The sequence below is a fragment of the Podarcis tiliguerta genome (genome assembly GCF_965153285.1).
Source record: "Podarcis tiliguerta genome assembly, chromosome: 14".
Lineage (NCBI taxonomy): Eukaryota > Metazoa > Chordata > Lepidosauria > Squamata > Lacertidae > Podarcis > Podarcis tiliguerta.
The window spans coordinates 32,372,869-32,390,668 of NC_139547.1; the positions used below are offsets into that span (position 1 = coordinate 32,372,869).

At 41.7% G+C, this 17,800-nt stretch overlaps 1 protein-coding gene across 5 annotated transcripts; it reads right to left on the bottom strand.

Moving 5' to 3' along the window:
- Positions 1-1,515: 1,515 nt before the first annotated feature.
- On the bottom strand, positions 1,516-15,866 carry METTL22 (methyltransferase 22, Kin17 lysine). Of its 5 annotated transcripts, none has more exons than XR_014504784.1 (13): positions 15,731-15,866; positions 12,809-12,962; positions 11,443-11,808; positions 10,552-10,592; positions 10,323-10,467; positions 10,022-10,093; positions 8,908-8,961; positions 7,935-8,015; positions 6,802-6,904; positions 5,673-5,841; positions 4,290-4,398; positions 2,305-2,784; positions 1,516-2,257 (listed from the first exon to the last, which is right to left on the bottom strand). XR_014504784.1 is itself a non-coding variant. In XM_083412701.1 (11 exons), exons 1-11 carry the CDS (start codon positions 15,776-15,778, stop codon positions 4,297-4,299), a joined length of 1,335 nt encoding a protein of 444 aa, XP_083268827.1. In that variant the 5' UTR covers positions 15,779-15,866; the 3' UTR covers positions 4,192-4,296. The 5 variants fall into 5 exon arrangements, 3 of the variants coding, with proteins under 3 accessions (XP_083268827.1, XP_083268828.1, XP_083268829.1); XR_014504785.1 differs by having other exon boundaries at positions 4,234-4,398; positions 15,682-15,797; XM_083412701.1 differs by lacking the exons at positions 1,516-2,257; positions 2,305-2,784 and having other exon boundaries at positions 4,192-4,398.
- Positions 15,867-17,800: the final 1,934 nt, after the last annotated feature.

The window sequence follows — 17,800 nt, forward strand, 5'->3', positions numbered from 1 at the left end:
GTATGCAGCAAAACCAGCACATCAGAATGTAAACTTCTCTCAATAATACAAGTTTCCTTCCAGAATTCTACCACATCACTCTCCCAACTTACTTTGCATAAGGTACAGAACAGCACCCGTTCACAAGCAATTGCTGTTTTCACCCTGTGCAAAATATGCATTATGTAATAAATGAAGACAATTGGGAACGGGATTGTAGAAAACAAAAGATGCCTGCAGAGTTGAGCAGAAGACTTATTTTTAAATCCTGTTTTTCACCTCAAATCCCAAAGAGATTAAGGGGGTTGTTCCTTTTGTCTTCCACATGCATGCAATAGTTCTGCTTCACAGTGCTGCAATTCTCCAGGCAACCCTCTTAACCTAATCTTTCTTTTGTATAGGAAATACTCAAATCGTTAAAAAGAACAACTGTACTTTTGTTCTTCGAAAACTACTGTGCAATCAAATCTCCAGTGGGAAAAGTCTGGCTAGAAATCTCGCTCAAAAGAAAAGCACTGGAATTTCCAACACAAGATCGCTTAATGTGGTTACCTCTGTGTGCTTGCAACCAAGCTGGTTAAAGGACTGGCTCCTCTCCTACCAACCAGCTCCTTCAGTGCATGTTCATGGGCAATGCTGGACTACATAGATAGCACATGGAGAAGAGGCAGGTATCTCTTCTCGTCCCAGAAGGGGAGTCTGTGGCTCTCCAGGTGATGTTGGACTCCAACTCCCAGCAGGCCTGACAGTCATCATAGTCAATAGGCAAAGTGTAGTTCTGCAATCTTTGGAAAGCCACAGGCTCCCTGTTCCCATCCTAGAACATTCCAGTGCTGCTCTTTGTGGATATTCAGTCTGAACCTGAGAACTGCAATGACAGAATACTCACAAGAAAGGCCACTATACTTTGTTGTGTCTAGAATACTTAAGTCTTCAGTCAGGTCACAGTGACATCTAGTGGTGTACTGTAAACACCTGAATTTCCCCCCACATATTCTATGGTACACAAAATAATGTGATTGGGGCATGCTGGAAATTCAACAATCCCAGCCTGCTACCATTTCATGAAAATAAATGTTCTTGAAAGGACACCAGAGATACCATTTTAACATCAAGCATTTCATCTCAAACTCAAGTAAGAAAGATACTGCATTTCCACTCCGCTTGGTTTTAATGTATGTATGTGGGTTTGTTTTGGGGTCATTTTGGAAGCTGCTTTGAATTGGCATGGCTAAGAAAAAGCAGTATCTTTCTGGGCCAAATTCAAGGTCATTTTATTAATTTACAAGGCCCTTAACAACTTGGGTCCAGAATACTTTAAGAACCACCCGATCCCTTATATCTCTGCCTGATCACAGATCTCTTCAGTGTCTCTGCCGTCCCCCATGGTTCAGATGCTTGGCTTGTAATGACCAGAAGCCATGCATTCAGCATTGTGGGCCCAATCCTGTGCAACTCCCTCCCAGATGAGGTTAGACAAGACCCCTCCCTGCTGAACTTCAGGCGCTTGATTTGACAGCAGAAATTTTCAGGTAGTTTTCTGCTTCTACAGTAAGCGAATTTTAATAGTTCTTATTCATTTTACTTAAAACAACAACCCCATTTTATGTGCACTGCTTCGAAATTCAGAATATTAAGCAGCATATGCTGAAATAAATAAATGCCTAAGACTGTGATGAGTCTACAGCTGTCCTCCGTTTGCTAATAAGGAGTTTTCAGAAGGGTCTGAAATGCACATTGACTTGTGTCATTCTTTAGTCAAAATAAAGCATGCAGCCAGGTTCTGTGTATTCTATGATTGTGCTGCATAATCTTGGATGCCAGTCGTTTCTCTCTTCCTCCTAGGCCAGGGGTGCTGTTTTGGGCTTCCAGGAGGCTGGCCTAGCAAATATAAAGCAACGGTATGAAGATGCACCTATCTTCATACAGAGTTTCTTAATTTTATTTGCTCATTGGCTGTTGCTATGGTTATTAACATAAGAACAGCCTGCTGGATCAGGCCAATGACCCATCTCGCCTAGCATCCTGTTCACACAGTGGCCAACCAGATACCTATGGGAAACCTTCAAGCAGGACCCACAGACCCTCATCTCCTGTGGTTTCCAGCAAGTGGCATTCAGAAGCATTACTGCTTCCAACCAGAGAGGCAGAGCATAAACACTGTGGCTAGGAGCCAATGATAGACCTAACCTTGTCCATTGTTTGCATTTGTACTATATACATTATATTGCTCTTTGCTAACAGGAGTTCAAGGCATTGTACATCGTTCTCTCTCTCTCTCTCTCTCTCTCTCTCTCTCTCTCTCTCTCTCTCTCTCACACACACACACACACACCCAACACTATCTTCACAACCACCCTGTGAGGTAGGTTAGTCTGAGAGAGAATGACTGGCCCAAGTTTCATGACTCAGTTTGAATTGGAACCTGGTTTCTGCTCCACTACCATTACAAGTCCAACGTTGTTCATACCAGTTCCTGATTTCCCAACCTTTGAGGGCGCTTAAATCAGTTTTTCGTCTTCATCTCTGCTGGCAGGCTCTAAGGTATATGGAGCCTCTTGATTCTCCACAGAGTGTCCTCCTCACTTACAGCCCCATTTCTTCGAAGCAGGATTCCTGTGAAGGAGAGTCCCTGTGGTCTGTCTGCCCAGGGAGAGCTGCTTCACTGCACAGGAATTTGTTCCTGGACATAGAAATCAGTATGCTGAGTGTCTCCAAAGGTAGATAATGAGCAGTGAATTCTCAGAAATGAGATGAGCAGGTTGACCGGTACCTAGGGATTGGAACTTCTTGGACTTCTCCACGCTGAGCAGAAACAAGATAAATTACACAAATGAGCCAATAGCATGATTTTGCTTAAGGCATGTAGGTGGTAGTAACATTCAGCTTTCTTATCCTTACTACAGAACGGAGGTTACTTTGGCCTGGGATTTTGAATTGTAACACTGAAGAGCAGACACAGCAGCAGACTGAGGACAAAAAAATACCATCAATTACTTCCAGGAGGGCAAATCTGCTTGTCTTGTGCATAGCACCTAAAGGCACCTTTACCAATGTGATGCCCTCCAAAAGTTTCGGACTACAACTCCGTCCTCCCACACACACACAAACTGGGGGAGTTGTAAGCCAAAACATCTGGAGGGTATCATGCTGGTGAAAGCTGCCTTCAAGACTAACAGATTTCTTGCGCCAAAGGTTTCCGTGAATTGCCCCACTTCTTCATATGTGTACAAACGTTAACCATTTCTACATACGAGTTAGAAGGGTCCAGTGAACGAAAAAGCCCACACAGTGATACATCTGTTCCTCTTTAAGGTGCCACAAGCATATCTGTTATAAGAATATAATAGACATAATGGGAAGGAGGCACCTAGTAAACTAGCAGTGCTCCCTGGTAGGCAATTTTCTCTCTCATATATATATTATAAATTTTTTTTATTAAATTTTCTGTTTTACAATTTTGAATACTCATTTAAACATCCTTAAAATATCAATGACATCCCTTCTTCTCCTTCCATTGTTCATTTTGCATACCATAAATCCCTGCATATTTTACATAAACTAAACCATTCAGTATTCCATTATTACATCCATCAAAACTTACTTACGCTGTTGAATTTATCTTAATGCTGCCCATGTTTTCAAGTGTACACAATTTCCCCCCATATGTTCAATAAACATTTTGCAATCTTCTTTAAACGTATGTTCTTCTTGTTTTCTTATTCTATATGTTAGGTCCACAGGCTGCGCATATTCCATCAGCTTAAGTTGCCATTCTTCTTTAATTGGGACCTCACTCATCTTTCGTTTTTGGGCTAACAAAAATGGGCCGCAGTAGTGGCGTACATAAATAACCCTTTTTGATACCTGGGAATTTCCATCTGAATTATCCCCAATGAAAAGGACTCAGGTGGTTGGTTTTTTTGGAAAAGTACTTTAAAACATTTCTTTTCAATTCATTATGGATTATTTCCCAAAACTCCTACCTTTTTACAGGTCCACCACATATGAAAAAACGTTTCCTTAACCTCTTTGCATCTCCAGCACTTATCTGATTCAGATAAGAATCTGAATCTGAATCTGACCTGGTATGCAATTTTCCCATCCCATATCCAAACTGATGGTCTTCTGGAGCTGCATGTGTTGTTAGAATGCAAACCAAACATATCACAGAGGGTGATATCGTTCATAAATCACACCCAGACTATTAACTGCTGCTATGCACATATTTAATATGCTTTTCTAAACACATACCCAGGATCTGTTTGGTCCTGGCTCCATTCAGATAATTATTTCATACAGAACCTTACAGGGAAATTATTCTGTACTGAAGTCCCCATGTCCGGTTTTCAATCTCTCAGGGAGAGGTGTGTGTGTGCTTCCTTCAGTGGTCATGTCAGCCGTAATCTTCCATAACTCCTGTTAGGCAGAGAAGAGATATCAAAAATCGATGAACTGCCATGGGGAATATGGTAATCAAAACAGAGCATTTAAATTTTAAATTCTAAAGTAACAGTATTCCTTCTTTACACTTATAACTTGGGACTGCATTACTAATGCATCAACTGTCTTAACAGAGAAGCTTCCATTAAATTAAGAGTTACTTTAAGGGCATTATGCAGTTTGAGTTAAAGCAAGAAGCCACGGCTGTATTTGCCACCGATATACATTCTTTGCTCTTACAAAGAAGATATAACTCAGTAGATGCAAAACAAAAAAATAAATGTCTAATTTCTCATCTGGCTTAGCAGGCAGAATGAAGGACTGGGACTAGTCCAGCCATTCAGGCTCAGTCATAGTTTGTGCACCTAAGAAAAGCTGTGCAGTTGGATCAGACCAAAGGCCATTTTAGTTCTATGTCCTGTGATTACGGTGGCTATTCAGATGCCTATAGGTAGCCCACGGGTAGGTCAAGAGAGGAACAAAATTCTCTTACTCATGATCCCCAGAAACTGGCATCCAGAAGCATAATGCCTCCAACAAAAGTAAATCACTCTGACATGGTAAATCATCTTTATCTGAGTGAAGACACAGGTGACATTTTAAAAGTGTCAGAGGTAGGATGACAGCAGCTCTCCTGCTCGGAAAACACATACTCATCTCTCCAAGGGTGAGCTCTGGAAACAAGAGCTCTTGCAGGTTTTTAGAGTGGTTCAGTCTGAACAGGGAAAAGATGACCTACTGGCAAGTGCTAGTGGCAACCTTAAAAGTACCACCACCTTGTACCCAGTAAATTTTGCAACTGGTTTTTTTTTAGATGTTGCACACGTCTTTTCCAGTAAGGTGATAGATTAATGCATATATGTACAAATAAATGATTGTGCCCTTTGAAACCTGCAAATTTAGACTAACACAAGTGTGAAGAATCTAATGTGATTCTGCTTCTTTCTTACATATATTTTTATGCATCCATTCAATTATGTTCCCAAGGCAGTTTACAAGAAACACTAAAACAACTGAATTCATATCTTAAAACCCCATGCCTGTTTTCACCACTCATCATCCATTCCTCAGCTGTTTGCAAAGAAAACTAGCAGCCTTGGAAAATAAAGTGATGTGTACAACTTACTGCTTCTATGTTCGGTCAGAGAACCACAAGATAATGTCAATTCTTTTTGACTTTGTCTCATTAATACAATTAAACTGAAAACTGCTCAAAGTTTTAGATCGTTTGTCAGACAAACAGTACCTACCAACTGCTCAACCCGCTCATAAATAATATGTTGAGGAAAGGAGAGTTGGACAGGCTGAACAGTATATCTCATTTTGCCATCTCTGATATTTTCTAGATCATTCAAGGTGCTTCGAAAGTAATTGTATGCTTCACATACAACATCCATGTGTCTTAAGGTGAAGTTGAGCCTGCAAAAAGATACATCAGAACTTTCAAATACTACAGATACTACAGAACTTTCAAAAACTGCACAGATTTTAACTAACTTTTGCATCATGCTTCCTGAGATCAAGGTGCAGGCTTTCATCCGCATTTGGATATAAACAGATATCGCTTTGAATCAAGATGGTGGGCTGAACCTTTCAAGACTGCATTGTTGTTTTGGTTTCTCAAAATCCCCCAACAGTACTAGGTACAAGGCTGGTATAAATGCCAAGTATTATCAGCTTCAGCTCTTCAAGGTCCCTGCTTTAATCAGATATGCCTCCCCAGTGTAGCTATTGTAGTTCAAGTTTAGGCAATCCTGACCAGCACTGCCTCTCCAGCCGAGTTCTCTCTCATCCCATTTTTCCCACTCCCAGAGATCTTTCAACCAAAGATACAGACAATGGTACCCAACAAAGCTGTAGGTTCTCTTAGGCTGTAACTGAAGTAGATTCACTTAGGATCAGCTTAGGGCTGTTCAACCACCAATCACTAACCAACAGCATGAGTGCCTGCTTTCGCAGGTCAAGAATAGACTCCCAAAGGTAAGCACAAAAGCGACGCCTGTCTGTCTAGGAAGGTTCTCAGTATCTAGCAAGTGGTTTTCAACAGATCTTCAGTATTCTGCAGCCTTGTAGATGTGCTGTAATTTCCGCCACAGAGGATCTAGCTGAAGGAGATCCAAACTACCTGACAGCCACTTAAATGCTTATTTGGTGACCATGACTGTTTGCTGCATCCTCTTAAGAACAGTTTCCTCTTACGAATGCACTCATCTATATAACTATTGAAAAATATCTAAATAACATCATGCTGGAAACCTTTTTGAGAAACAATAAGACTGCCCACTTCCAAGCTGAAAAACGTTTCTAGCATTAGCAACAATCAAAACAAATTAATCATATTGTGGTGTATTTTCCAATTAAGAGTTAAAAGCATGTCACCTCTTTTCTATTGACAAGTAGATGGTGGAGGGGTTTTTCAAGTTGCCAGTGATTCGATACAGCGTTTTGAAAAAGGCATCTGTTAGATCATCGTCATAAAATACTGCAATAAAAAAGGGTTAGGATCATCTGGATTTTGACTTCACATACGAGACATTCACTTCTATCTTAAAAGTTGATTTTTAAAAATATTTTGTTATCCATCAGAAGACTTCAGAAAAGAATGGCTATAGTCTTAATTACTAGGGGCACAGCAGTGTTTCGTTTTGTTAACATCCATTAGGAAGGGAAATAGCCAGGACATGGAATCTTGCAAATGTGAGTGCAGTTGGGGATGAAATAGCTAAATCTTTGACTTCTGGTCCTCTAAAATTGGCATATGACACTACTGTATCTGGCATAGCTTCCATCTGCAAATATGGTCATATTCTGAAGTACTGCATTCTATCATTCACTGGGGTCCTATAGGAACAAAAGAAGTTAGGAACATAGGAAGCTGACATATGGAATCAGACCATTGGTCCATATAGCTCAGTACTGTCTACACTGACTGAAAGCAGGTTTCTGGGGTTTTAGATAAGAGGATGTTCTGGAGAGGGTGGATTGAACCTGGGATGTAAAGCAGATGCAAAGCAGATGCTCTACCACTAAGCCACAGCCCTTCCCCTTTCTATTATGCATGACCCCCCCCCCATTTAATACAAAGAAAGGCGTAAGTTTCTCCACAGCTCCTACGTATTTCAAGGGGGCATGTTCAGGGAAAGCCAGTGGTGCCCCATGTCGATTAAAAGCAATTTCCATTACAGAAAAATACAAATCCTCTGAACTGTGATGTGATTTTTCTAGGCCTTGTGTTACGTTTACCATGTTAAATTCAGGGTAATGTTCCTTCCTGCCCCCCACTTCAATTGCCACGTCAAGAAATGTTTCTCCAGATGCAGCTGATGTGCATATTTTACAATGGGCTAAATGAGCCGAGTCAGTTTCCTCATTCAATGTCTATGGGCATAATGTGTCTTACTGGACTCTTGAAACAATGATCAGAAACGATTTGCTGAAAGCACGCAATACACACAAAACAGGGGCTTTAACGACCACTATGAATCCTTGACTCTCCAGTTCTGTTTGCTTACCATCAGCAGCAAGGATCACAGTGGTGAAATCGTGAAGCTCCGCAATCTCTTCTTCAGACCAGCTGTAGGAATGATCAGGATCTACAGCAAAATATGCAAATTGATTTGATTATAAAGGAGACTATCATTTTCTAAACACTGTACAGAAAGTTTAAAGAAGGAAGCAGGTCTTCCCAAAGGAACCCACAGTGGCAAACAACAAGGAATAAAACAATAAAAGCATGTTGAAAACAATTCCGATAAAGCTGCAGACTAGGAGAGATATGCTGGAAGGGGACGATCCTTAGTAGGTACTGAAAAGACAACAGAAATTGTGCATGCCTAGTATTTAAAGGGAGGAAATTCTGAAGGGAAGATAACACAACACTAAAGGCTCGATTTCTATATTGTGTGGAACGGACACCCTGATAAGATGGTACTTGCAGACGACCTCAGCTGCAGAGCACAATGATCAACTAGGGGTGAGACAATTTTCAGGTATTCTTGTTCCAAGTTTTTTAGAGCTTTACATAACAAACCCAGCAACCCAAGTGCTGGGTATATTTCCTTTTTTGCCACTGATCTAAAAATTGCTTGGAGAACTGGATCAGGCTCCCAAACTGTGGGTAAGGAACCCCTGATAATGCAAGCAATCCTCAGACTTGACAAAAAGGATACCCATGGCTCCATATAACATGTAAAACAAGAATGGCTCTGTGGGTGGTCTCTTTTAAAATGTGTCCACTTGACCCCCTGAAGTCTGGCTCTCCACTTCTCTAACTTCTTATTGTTAGAGAAAGAATTTGGATTACTCAGTGGCGTGGGAAATGTACCGGTACTTTGCACATACTCAGAAACAAACTCATTTACTCATCTATTTCAAAGCTAGGGCATGGGTTTAAATTGTTATTTGGCTGTAAGTGAAAACAGTAACTCAACAGATTAGAGAGAGAACATCAAATCACGCTTTTAAGAAGTTGATGCATCTACTTACCAATACAGAACTCATCTTTAAGCCAGTCCAGCACTCTGACCTTAATCTTAGTTCCTGGAAGTCAGTAAGATGATAAGAAAATAAGTGGGTGGCAAATGCTCTTTAGAAGACAGGTTAAAGCCGTTAAAGTGTCATAATAAGAGGAAGACTGTAAATTGCTATAATTGATAATAGTGAACAAGCAGAGGCTTATGCCCCCACCTCACTTTACCCGCCTTCCCCCAAATTAGTCTTGCTAATGATTCCTTGTTCCTTCCCATGATGTATTTATAAAATGTAATTCAGAGCAATCTTAACCTCTGCATTTGCTGGCTAGAGAGGGTTAGGACTATGCAAAGGCTTGCTCTGCTGATGGGGGTATATCCACTGTGGAGGCCCTCAGAAAGCTCTGCAGGCATAAATTCACTGGCGGTTACAGGGAGGAAGGCACACGTGTGCGTGTGTGTGCGCGCGCACACACACACACACAGCCTAGATCCAGCCCCTTCATTCATCAGTGAGACCCAAGGATGGGAACCCATATCCACACAAGGTTAGAGCTGGTGTAGCTCCTCCTCCTTCCCACTGGGACCAATCGGGGGTGGGGGGTTGAAAATAGAAGATCTGCATGGAGCAGAAAACAAGGTATTTCCACACCTCCCTCCAAGGCTGGGCCTGGAAAGTGGTGGATTGTCCTCACTGCCCCCACAACCCACTGAAACTGTGCTCTTAGCCACCTTTCTAGAAGCAGCACCCTAAGGCAATGGACAACACAGAAATCATTACAATGTATAAAAAGCCAAAAACACTGTATTAAATAATTCTAATAACAAGTAAAATATTATTCCTTAAATTTGGAGGGATCTTTTATAAGCAGACTTGAAATTGGTCTATTTTTTTACTCCACTATGCTCAATGGAACTTACTCTTTAGTTAAGTGTGTTTAGGATTGCAGGCATAGGTTTGTAGGGCAGAGGTGGCTGAAGGAAATGTTCAGAACAGAAGCCACTTTTTGACATGTAAATATTTCATGTGGCCGTCTGGACAGTATTTTGGATTTGAATGATATTTTATCCAACTAGAAAAACCCCCCAAATCCATTAAACAATAATAATATACAAGCAGTCTTTTTTACCTGCTGGCTCAGTAAGGTGCTTGTTTAATGTAATATTTCGTTCACACATTTCCAGGAGATCTTCACCAATATCTTTAAAATATTTGAGAAGCAAATGTTAGTAATACTTTGAGAAGAAATGAAAAACAAAACAAAACAAGAGATGGGGAAAACAAGCATAGAAAAAACAGGGCAGGCACGTCTCTTCTCTCAAACATCATCTGCTTTCAACAACTCAGCTTGACTTACTGCTCTTTCAAGCTTTCTGATAAAAATAAAAGCAACATCACAAACATCAAAGATAACTGTCCTAAATAGATACCTGTGCAATAAATGGCCTTGGCTGCCTTTGCCATGATGATACTGACAATTCCGGTGCCGCCCCCAAGCTCCAGCACTGTGCTGTCCTTAAACAAATCTTGATTGGAGAGGATGTAGTCTGCAAGTAAGAAGGCTCCTCGCCAGACCTTCAAGACAGGAGGCAAAAGGGAGCACAGTCTGGTACATGAGGGTCAAGGGAGAAGAGAAGGGCTGGCAATGTAGCTACCCACCTGTTTGCCAACATCTTCTAAAGGGGTTGCCATGGCGTGCTCTGAAAAAGGAAGAACATGAAAAGGGGCCCATTTTTTCATGTTACATGTACAGTAAATTTAGGGAGGATAAGGCAATCAATGGCTACTATATTCTAATATATTCTATATTTAACAATGACTATATTCCACCTCAACTGTCAGAGGAAGCATGCCCCTGGATGCTAGTTTTTGGGATACTGCAAGTGAGGAGAGTGCTTTTGTCCTTGGGTTCTGCATATGGGTTTCCCACAGGCTTCTGGCTGGCCACTGAGAATAGGACTGAGAATAGGATGCTGGACTAGATAGCCCAATGGGCTGATTCAGCAGGCTCTTCTATGTTGTTACATTTGCCCTTAAACTTTTCCATTAAAAACACAAGGCAGAAAAGAACAAGATATAGTCTGTTGCCTTAGGGCACATTTGTGAAGGGACACTTATGAAATGTATATCCCGCTTTTCCTCCAAGGAGCTCAAGGCAGCGCACATGCCCCTCCTCTATCCTCACAACAACCCTGTGAGGTAGAGTAGGCTGAAAGAAAACGGTTGGCCCAACGTTGCCAAGTCAGCTTTATAAGCAAGTCTGGGTTTGTGCCTGATCTCTCCCCAGTCCTAGCTCAACAGTCTAACCAGCTCACCAAACATAGCTGGCATGGGGAAATTCCTGAGACTGCTTGGCTTGCCATTAGTGCATATCATTTCCTATCAATTTCAATCCAAAAGATGTACTGGTAAAAGGTTTTATGTGCAGATGTAGAGGGAGGAATAAAGTATACAAATTGGCTCTCTATGCTCACATCTCAATGAGTACTTCTGGATCATGTTATGAAATGCAAATTATTTTATGCCACATCCATATACTACATTACTGACCTATTTTAATAATATCATAGCAATTGTTTTCTTGCTCTTGTTCTTCCAAGACTTCTCCACCTTTCATCAAAATGATGGGGCACACTTTGTCCCTTGAAAGGTCTTCAGCTTCTGCATCAAGTAACGGAGGCTTCCGGACAACCTCCAAATCCCCATCTTTGTCTAACAAAGCTTGAATTCCTTTCAAAGAGTTCTCTTCCTTGTTAGTGCTTTTCAGAGTAATGTGGTCATCAGCAAGATCCTCCGCATCTAATCCCTCTCCACGTTTGTCTTGGTGTTTAAGGTTTTCTTTTTCAAAGCCACTCACTTCCCTCTCAGTCTTCTGATTGCTTTTGTCCAAAAGGAATTTGAACTGTGAGAGAAACACTAAGAGGCAACAATTTGAAGTCATACACTGTGATCAAAGCCCAGTCAATCTTCAAAACCATAACAAAGAATGCAGGAATATCACCATAGCTTTCCTTACTCTCTAAATAGATTTCCCCGACATCTGCCCATTCGTAAGTCACACGTATGATCTCCTGTTTTTGCCGAGTCCTTCCTGGTGTGTCTGAATTTTGTATTATGACTGTTGGTTTGGCCTCTTTCCTCCATTGCTATTCCACCTGTTTTTACTGAACCTGATAAACTTTCCTGAAGTACCCTAACCTCACATTGCCTGCACTTACACTGTCAAGTGCCTGCTGTACTTAGTAACGTCTTAGTTCCCCAGCTTGTCTTCTCCAAAAACCTGCTCAGCCAGGATTTATGGGATGGAGGAAGAGTGGTGGGCATTTGCCTCCAAGCAGCAAGTCCCCAATGAGGCTGCCAGAAAGTCCTATTGCCACATTTAATGCTTCTTCCACACCATTTACTAGCATCTGCATGTGCCAGAGTTGGCCCTGGAGCTCTCAGTTGTCAATCCCGATACGAGCCCAATGGGAAATGATTGTGGCATCTCCACAATATAGCACTTGGCACACACAGGTTCAGTCTTGATTAGGGTCAAATATATTGCTCTGGAAACCTCCCCTGCCCCTTTCCTTTCCACTACCCAGGAAGTAGGTACTGCTACATCTGGCAAGCTCCACCCCCTATCCATGACACTGTCTACTGAAAAGGATAGATATTCCTGCTAAACACAGGATATGCTTAGTTGCAATGTTAACAACCAAAGAGCCTCAATGTAAATGGAGAGATTCCACCAAAGAGGATGGTGGCGAGACCAGTTGCATCAAGGAGGTGGTAAGCTGTTTGCTACTGATCAGCTAAGACTTTTAATGTAGTAACTTCTTTAAAACACACACAGAGCTGTTGAAGAAAGCTCTCAGTGGGGATTATGATAATTGTGTGCAAGTAACAGTAACAAACACCAGAGGCACATTACCTGGCTGTCCGACAGCATTCAGCCTGACCATTAAATGCCTTTTGCTTGGGGTGTGTAGGTGGACGTCAGATAGGACAGTGTCACTTCGGAAGATGATGTCATCCATCCCCTCTCTCTCCCCTGCACCTTGTATGGTGCACTGCTGAAGGGACATCTATAATTATAAGACATAAAGCTCTATTAGTATGCTAATTATAAATAGTTACAGAATTGTATACAAAACCTAGCACCTCCTGCCAGCTTGGTATTACTATTCACTATATTTCGGCACACCTCCTCAGGCACTGCTCCCCACCCCACCCTTTCTTTAAGCTGCTGCTGCTGCTTCTTCTGCTTCTTCTTCTGACACATTAGCCATTGTTACACACAGGTGGCTTACAGCATATCTAAGAACATAATTTAATAAAAATATATAATACAATTGACGCATTCACACAAACACATGATTCTCAACAAGTAAACAAACTACTACCATCCCACCAACAACAGCCATAGAAAGCTTGGGTATCACACTTAGAGCAAAATACAATCCTAACCTCCTTTGCCTCCTCCACATATGAATGCCAACTATTGAAACTGGATGAATCTCTCAATGGCAGAAATATGCAGCAATAGAGAACATTCCTCCTGCTCAACATTGGTAGGAAAAGGGGCACTTTCCAAAAAGAAGTGGCCAGCCTATGCCTCTCTTACAGGATGTGATCTGCACCCAGATTCTCAGCTCAATGCTTATTCTGCCTCCAAGCATCTCTGCCTCTTGGATTTGATTCCCCCACAGCCTCTTGCCCCCCTGTCCCATTCCATCCCAACATATAGATCTTCTGCAATGCTCCCACAGCTCTGCCAAACTAGCCTTTCAATTCCCCCTCAACACCACCACTGCTGATATTCTGCAACTCATTCTTCTCCCTCAGCAATTGGAATGCTTATGGAAATTTCATCACACCACAGCAGTTCAACCAGTGTGGAAAGGAAGGCTAGAAAAAGCCAGCCTTCTTCACACAGCACATAGTTAAACTATGGAACTCGCTCCCACAGAAGATAGCAATGGCTACCAATTTGAATGGCTTTGAAAGAGAATTGGACAAATTCCTGGAGGAGGGGGATGAGGCCATCAGGGGCTACTAGCCATGATGGCTATAATGATTCTGAATATTTATCATTGGAAACTACAGGAGTGGGAAGTGCTGTTGTGCTCGGGTCCTGCTTGGTGGTTTCCCACAGGCATCTGGGTGACCACTGTGAGTGGACTCAATGGGCCACTGGCCTGATCCAGCAGGCTCTTATTGCATTCTTAATGTTCAATATTCATTTCTGATGCAGTGGATAGCTCAGTTGGTAGAGCATGGGACTCTAAATCTGAGGGTCATGGATTAAAGCCCCACATTGGGCAAAAGATTCTAGATGATCCTCGTGGTCCCTTCCAACGGTACAATTCTATGCTTCTATGAAATAGTATGTACATTTAATCTGCATCAATATGTAGTGGATTGTGGGGAGATGATCACGTCTGACTAAGGTTAACATTGCTCTATCCTGGCCCAGTTCCTTTATTTCCAACTTCTGCCTGGTATGCAGAAGCAGATGAAGCTGTTAGCAACAAGGTTGTCAGTGGTCTGAAATGCCCCAGTAATTAAATTTCTGTGTTAAGCCATTGATTAAAAAAAAAAAAGTCTGGCAACCTTCTACTTCCAAAATTATTGAGATGAAGTGCTGAATATTATTTTACTTTTCAGTAAGAATGTATGCCATTCTTTCATACATTCTAAGTCACATTTTTAAGTGAAGTTCAGGAACTGTTGCTGAAAACACGATACTCTCCCCCTCCCCCATATATATAAGGTATCTGAAATTCTGAAAACAAAACTGGTAGCCTCCCTTTTCACCCTAGAATGACAACAAAACTTCACCCAGGTTTAATGAAAGGAGCACACTACCTATCTTTGGGTCCCCCCCCCCTTATTTATGACTAATTCATATGCTGTATTTCACTGGATTTGTTATTTTTAAAAATCTTTTATTTAAATTAAGAGTAAAAACAAGAATTTACAGCATATGAATTAGTCATAAATAGAAAAAAATCAAAGCCCACATTATACAAAGGTTGAGATTAATATTTCACATTCCTATAAACTAGGCTTATTTTTAAGGGCTATATACATTGGTGGTAGGGGATTTCTCGAGGGCAGCAGGCTGGCTAGCCTGGCATCATGCATAACAAAGTGAATTTAAATGGTTAGGCTATATATTAAATGGCTAGGCTATATATTCTTGGACAATGTGCAACCCAGTATATAAGAACTACCAAAACAGATTAACAGTGTACTCTTAATCATGTCAACCCAGAAGTAAGTCCTATTGAATTCAATGGGTTTTACTTTCAGGTATGTAGAGTTAGGCTTGCAGCCTAATTCTTTAAAGCAAGCTGTTTCAGCTTCTGCCTTCGTCAGCCGGAAGCCAACACGTTTTTCTATAAAGATTTAATCTCTGTTAGTAACTGTTAATATGATTATGGTGATCAATTTGTTTGAAGTGCAGCATGAAGTTTTTAAAAAATAGTCTCTTTCACTCCCTCTTTCACACAGCCAAAATGACTTTTATTTGTTTTGGTCCATAATAATGTTACGCCCAGAATCCCTCCGCCTCCCCATTGTAATGCTCCTTCCTTTCTAAGTTTAAAACACCTATGCACAGAAGGCAAGCGGGAAGCATTCCACTCTGCACATGCACAGAAGCACTCCCATTTCTACTTCTCCGCATGCTGCCAGTTGTTAAAACAAGCTAAGGCTCCAAGTAGGCAACAAACGGCAGTCGTTTCAAGGGGTTGGGAGACTGTTATGGGGTGGAACAGGCAACAGAGGGCTGCGCCTTACGGAGCGAGGGCTCTCTCCTGCCCAAGGTGGGTGTAATGGCGACTCTCACCTCCCCTCTCGCGGCAGCTTCGTTGACGCCACTGCTGCCATTTTGCATTTTGCCCTCAGCCGCTTCCGCCCTTCTCCCCGACTTCCGGCGCGCTGTTTCCCGTAGCAGCGGCCCGCCCACTTAGCTTAACTGATGCGTTGTCAGCCCAACCGCCTCCTGCTTCCCTCTGTTGCCGCGGCAACGAGCCCCTGTTTGACTTACTGCTGTCACCCCTCCCGCGCTCCAGAGTTACTATGGCAACGGTCTCCGTCTGCAAGGACCAAACTCATTTCAGACTGGGCTGGGGCAGAGAGGATGGAGAAAATATTCCAGATGTTAGCCCTGCTGAGCCAATGTGGCAGATCTCTGCCCTTTTTATTCACCCCCCCCAGCCACTCCACACCACCTTTTTCCCAGTTCAAAAACCACAAAAAATGTTCCTTATTAAAACATGGAGTCACTTTCTGAGAATGTATTTGTTTAGCTTATCTGTATCCTGTCTTTAAGGATACAACTCCTTCCAAGGCAGCTTTCCAAGTAAAATCAATAAAGTTGCAATGAGACAATAATATCAAACTCATCATTGTACTTCTGACTGTGCTGTGCAAGTAAAAAGATCTGGAAGAGAAATTGGTGCTCCTAGAATATAAATTTTCATTTAAAAAAGATTCTAGTCCCTGTGCAATCTTTTACCTGCCTACTGAAAAACCCAATTGAAATAAGTCAACTGAATTCAGTGGGGCTCCTATTGAGTACAGTGGGTCTTGCTTGTGAATAGATATGTAAAGGATTGCACAGGGATACATATTTGTAATAAAATAAAAACTGATATTCTCAGAGTACTGAATTCTGGCCAGATACCATAACTAATCTGGTAGGATTACAATTCAATTAATTTATTGCTTTGAGGAATCATGACATGATTTTCTGTGACAATAACATGCAAAATGCAATATGCAATAAAAGCCATTAAAATGAAACAAATATACTAACAGTGTTTATCCACATAATCACCCAAGAACAGCAGCCTTACAGTCACATCCAATTAAGACATACCCAGAGAAGACCCATTGAAATCAATTGACATAAATTAGTCACATTAATTGATTGTGATGGGTCTGCTCTATTTTATTTACTATTGATTAAATTTATATCCCACCCTTCCAAGACAGTGAATACATCAGTAAAAAAGCAATACAATTAAAAATAAATTTTAAAACAGTTAAAAGCATGGAAAACAATCACATAATCTAACAGCTAATAATGTCAAGATTGCCAGGAACAGCATCTTTCAGCCATCACTCTTATTCTAAGATGAAAATAAAGATTCCTGTCCAAAACCTTCCTGCCCATTGCAGCTGACCCCATAGACTGATATGGCCGCTTTCTATATTCCTGTGCTCATTGGTGAAACATTGACAGATATGTCATGGGCAAATGCAATATGGCTCAAGCTTGCTCCCCCTCATATATTTTATGTGCATGGTGTGCACTAAATGGCAGAGCCAGCCCAATACATTTCGCTGCTGGAGAAATCAGGACAGATAAAATAGAGTTCTTAGTCACACAGCATATAGTTACATTATGGAACTTGCTTCTGCAGGAGGCAGTGCTGGCCACCAACTTGGATGGCTTTAAAAGAGGATTGGACAGATTCATGGAAGAGGAGAAGACCAATAATGGCTGCTAGGTCATAGGCAGTCATACTTCTGAATACCACTTGCTGGAATCTGCAGGAAGAAAGAGTTGTTCTTGTGTTCAGGTTCAGCTTACATGTTTCGCTTTGGGGCAACTGGCTGGTCATTATGAGAACAGGATGCTGGAATTGATGGGCCATTGGCCTGATCCAGTAGGGCTCTTCTTATGTTCTCACCACATGCCAATACTAGCAAATCATGTGTAAATCATGTGCAAATGGGATCATGTCCTCCACTGCACCTGAGGGCAGGTGGGTAATCATGGGATGCAGAGGGCGGCAGGACAGACTGCATGGCATGCATATCTTTGCCTTCCAGCAGAAGGTGTCTCAGGTGGAACAGCTGGGGAGCTGCCCCTATCACCCCCTATTTTCTGCTGCCTGAGGCAGCTGCT

What these genes read in the sequence shown, in the direction of transcription:
- METTL22 (XM_083412701.1), bottom strand. Translation starts at nt 15,778, where the DNA reads ATGCAAAATGGCAGCAGTGGCGTCAACGAAGCTGCCGCGAGAGGGGAG. An exon ending in TAGAAGATGTTGGCAAACAG is followed by an intron (nt 10,468 to 10,551) that starts GTGGGTAGCTAC and finishes CCTGTCTTGAAG; the next exon opens with GTCTGGCGAGGAGCCTTCTT. An exon ending in TGTGATCCTTGCTGCTGATG is followed by an intron (nt 6,905 to 7,934) that starts GTAAGCAAACAG and finishes TTTTTATTGCAG; the next exon opens with TATTTTATGACGATGATCTA.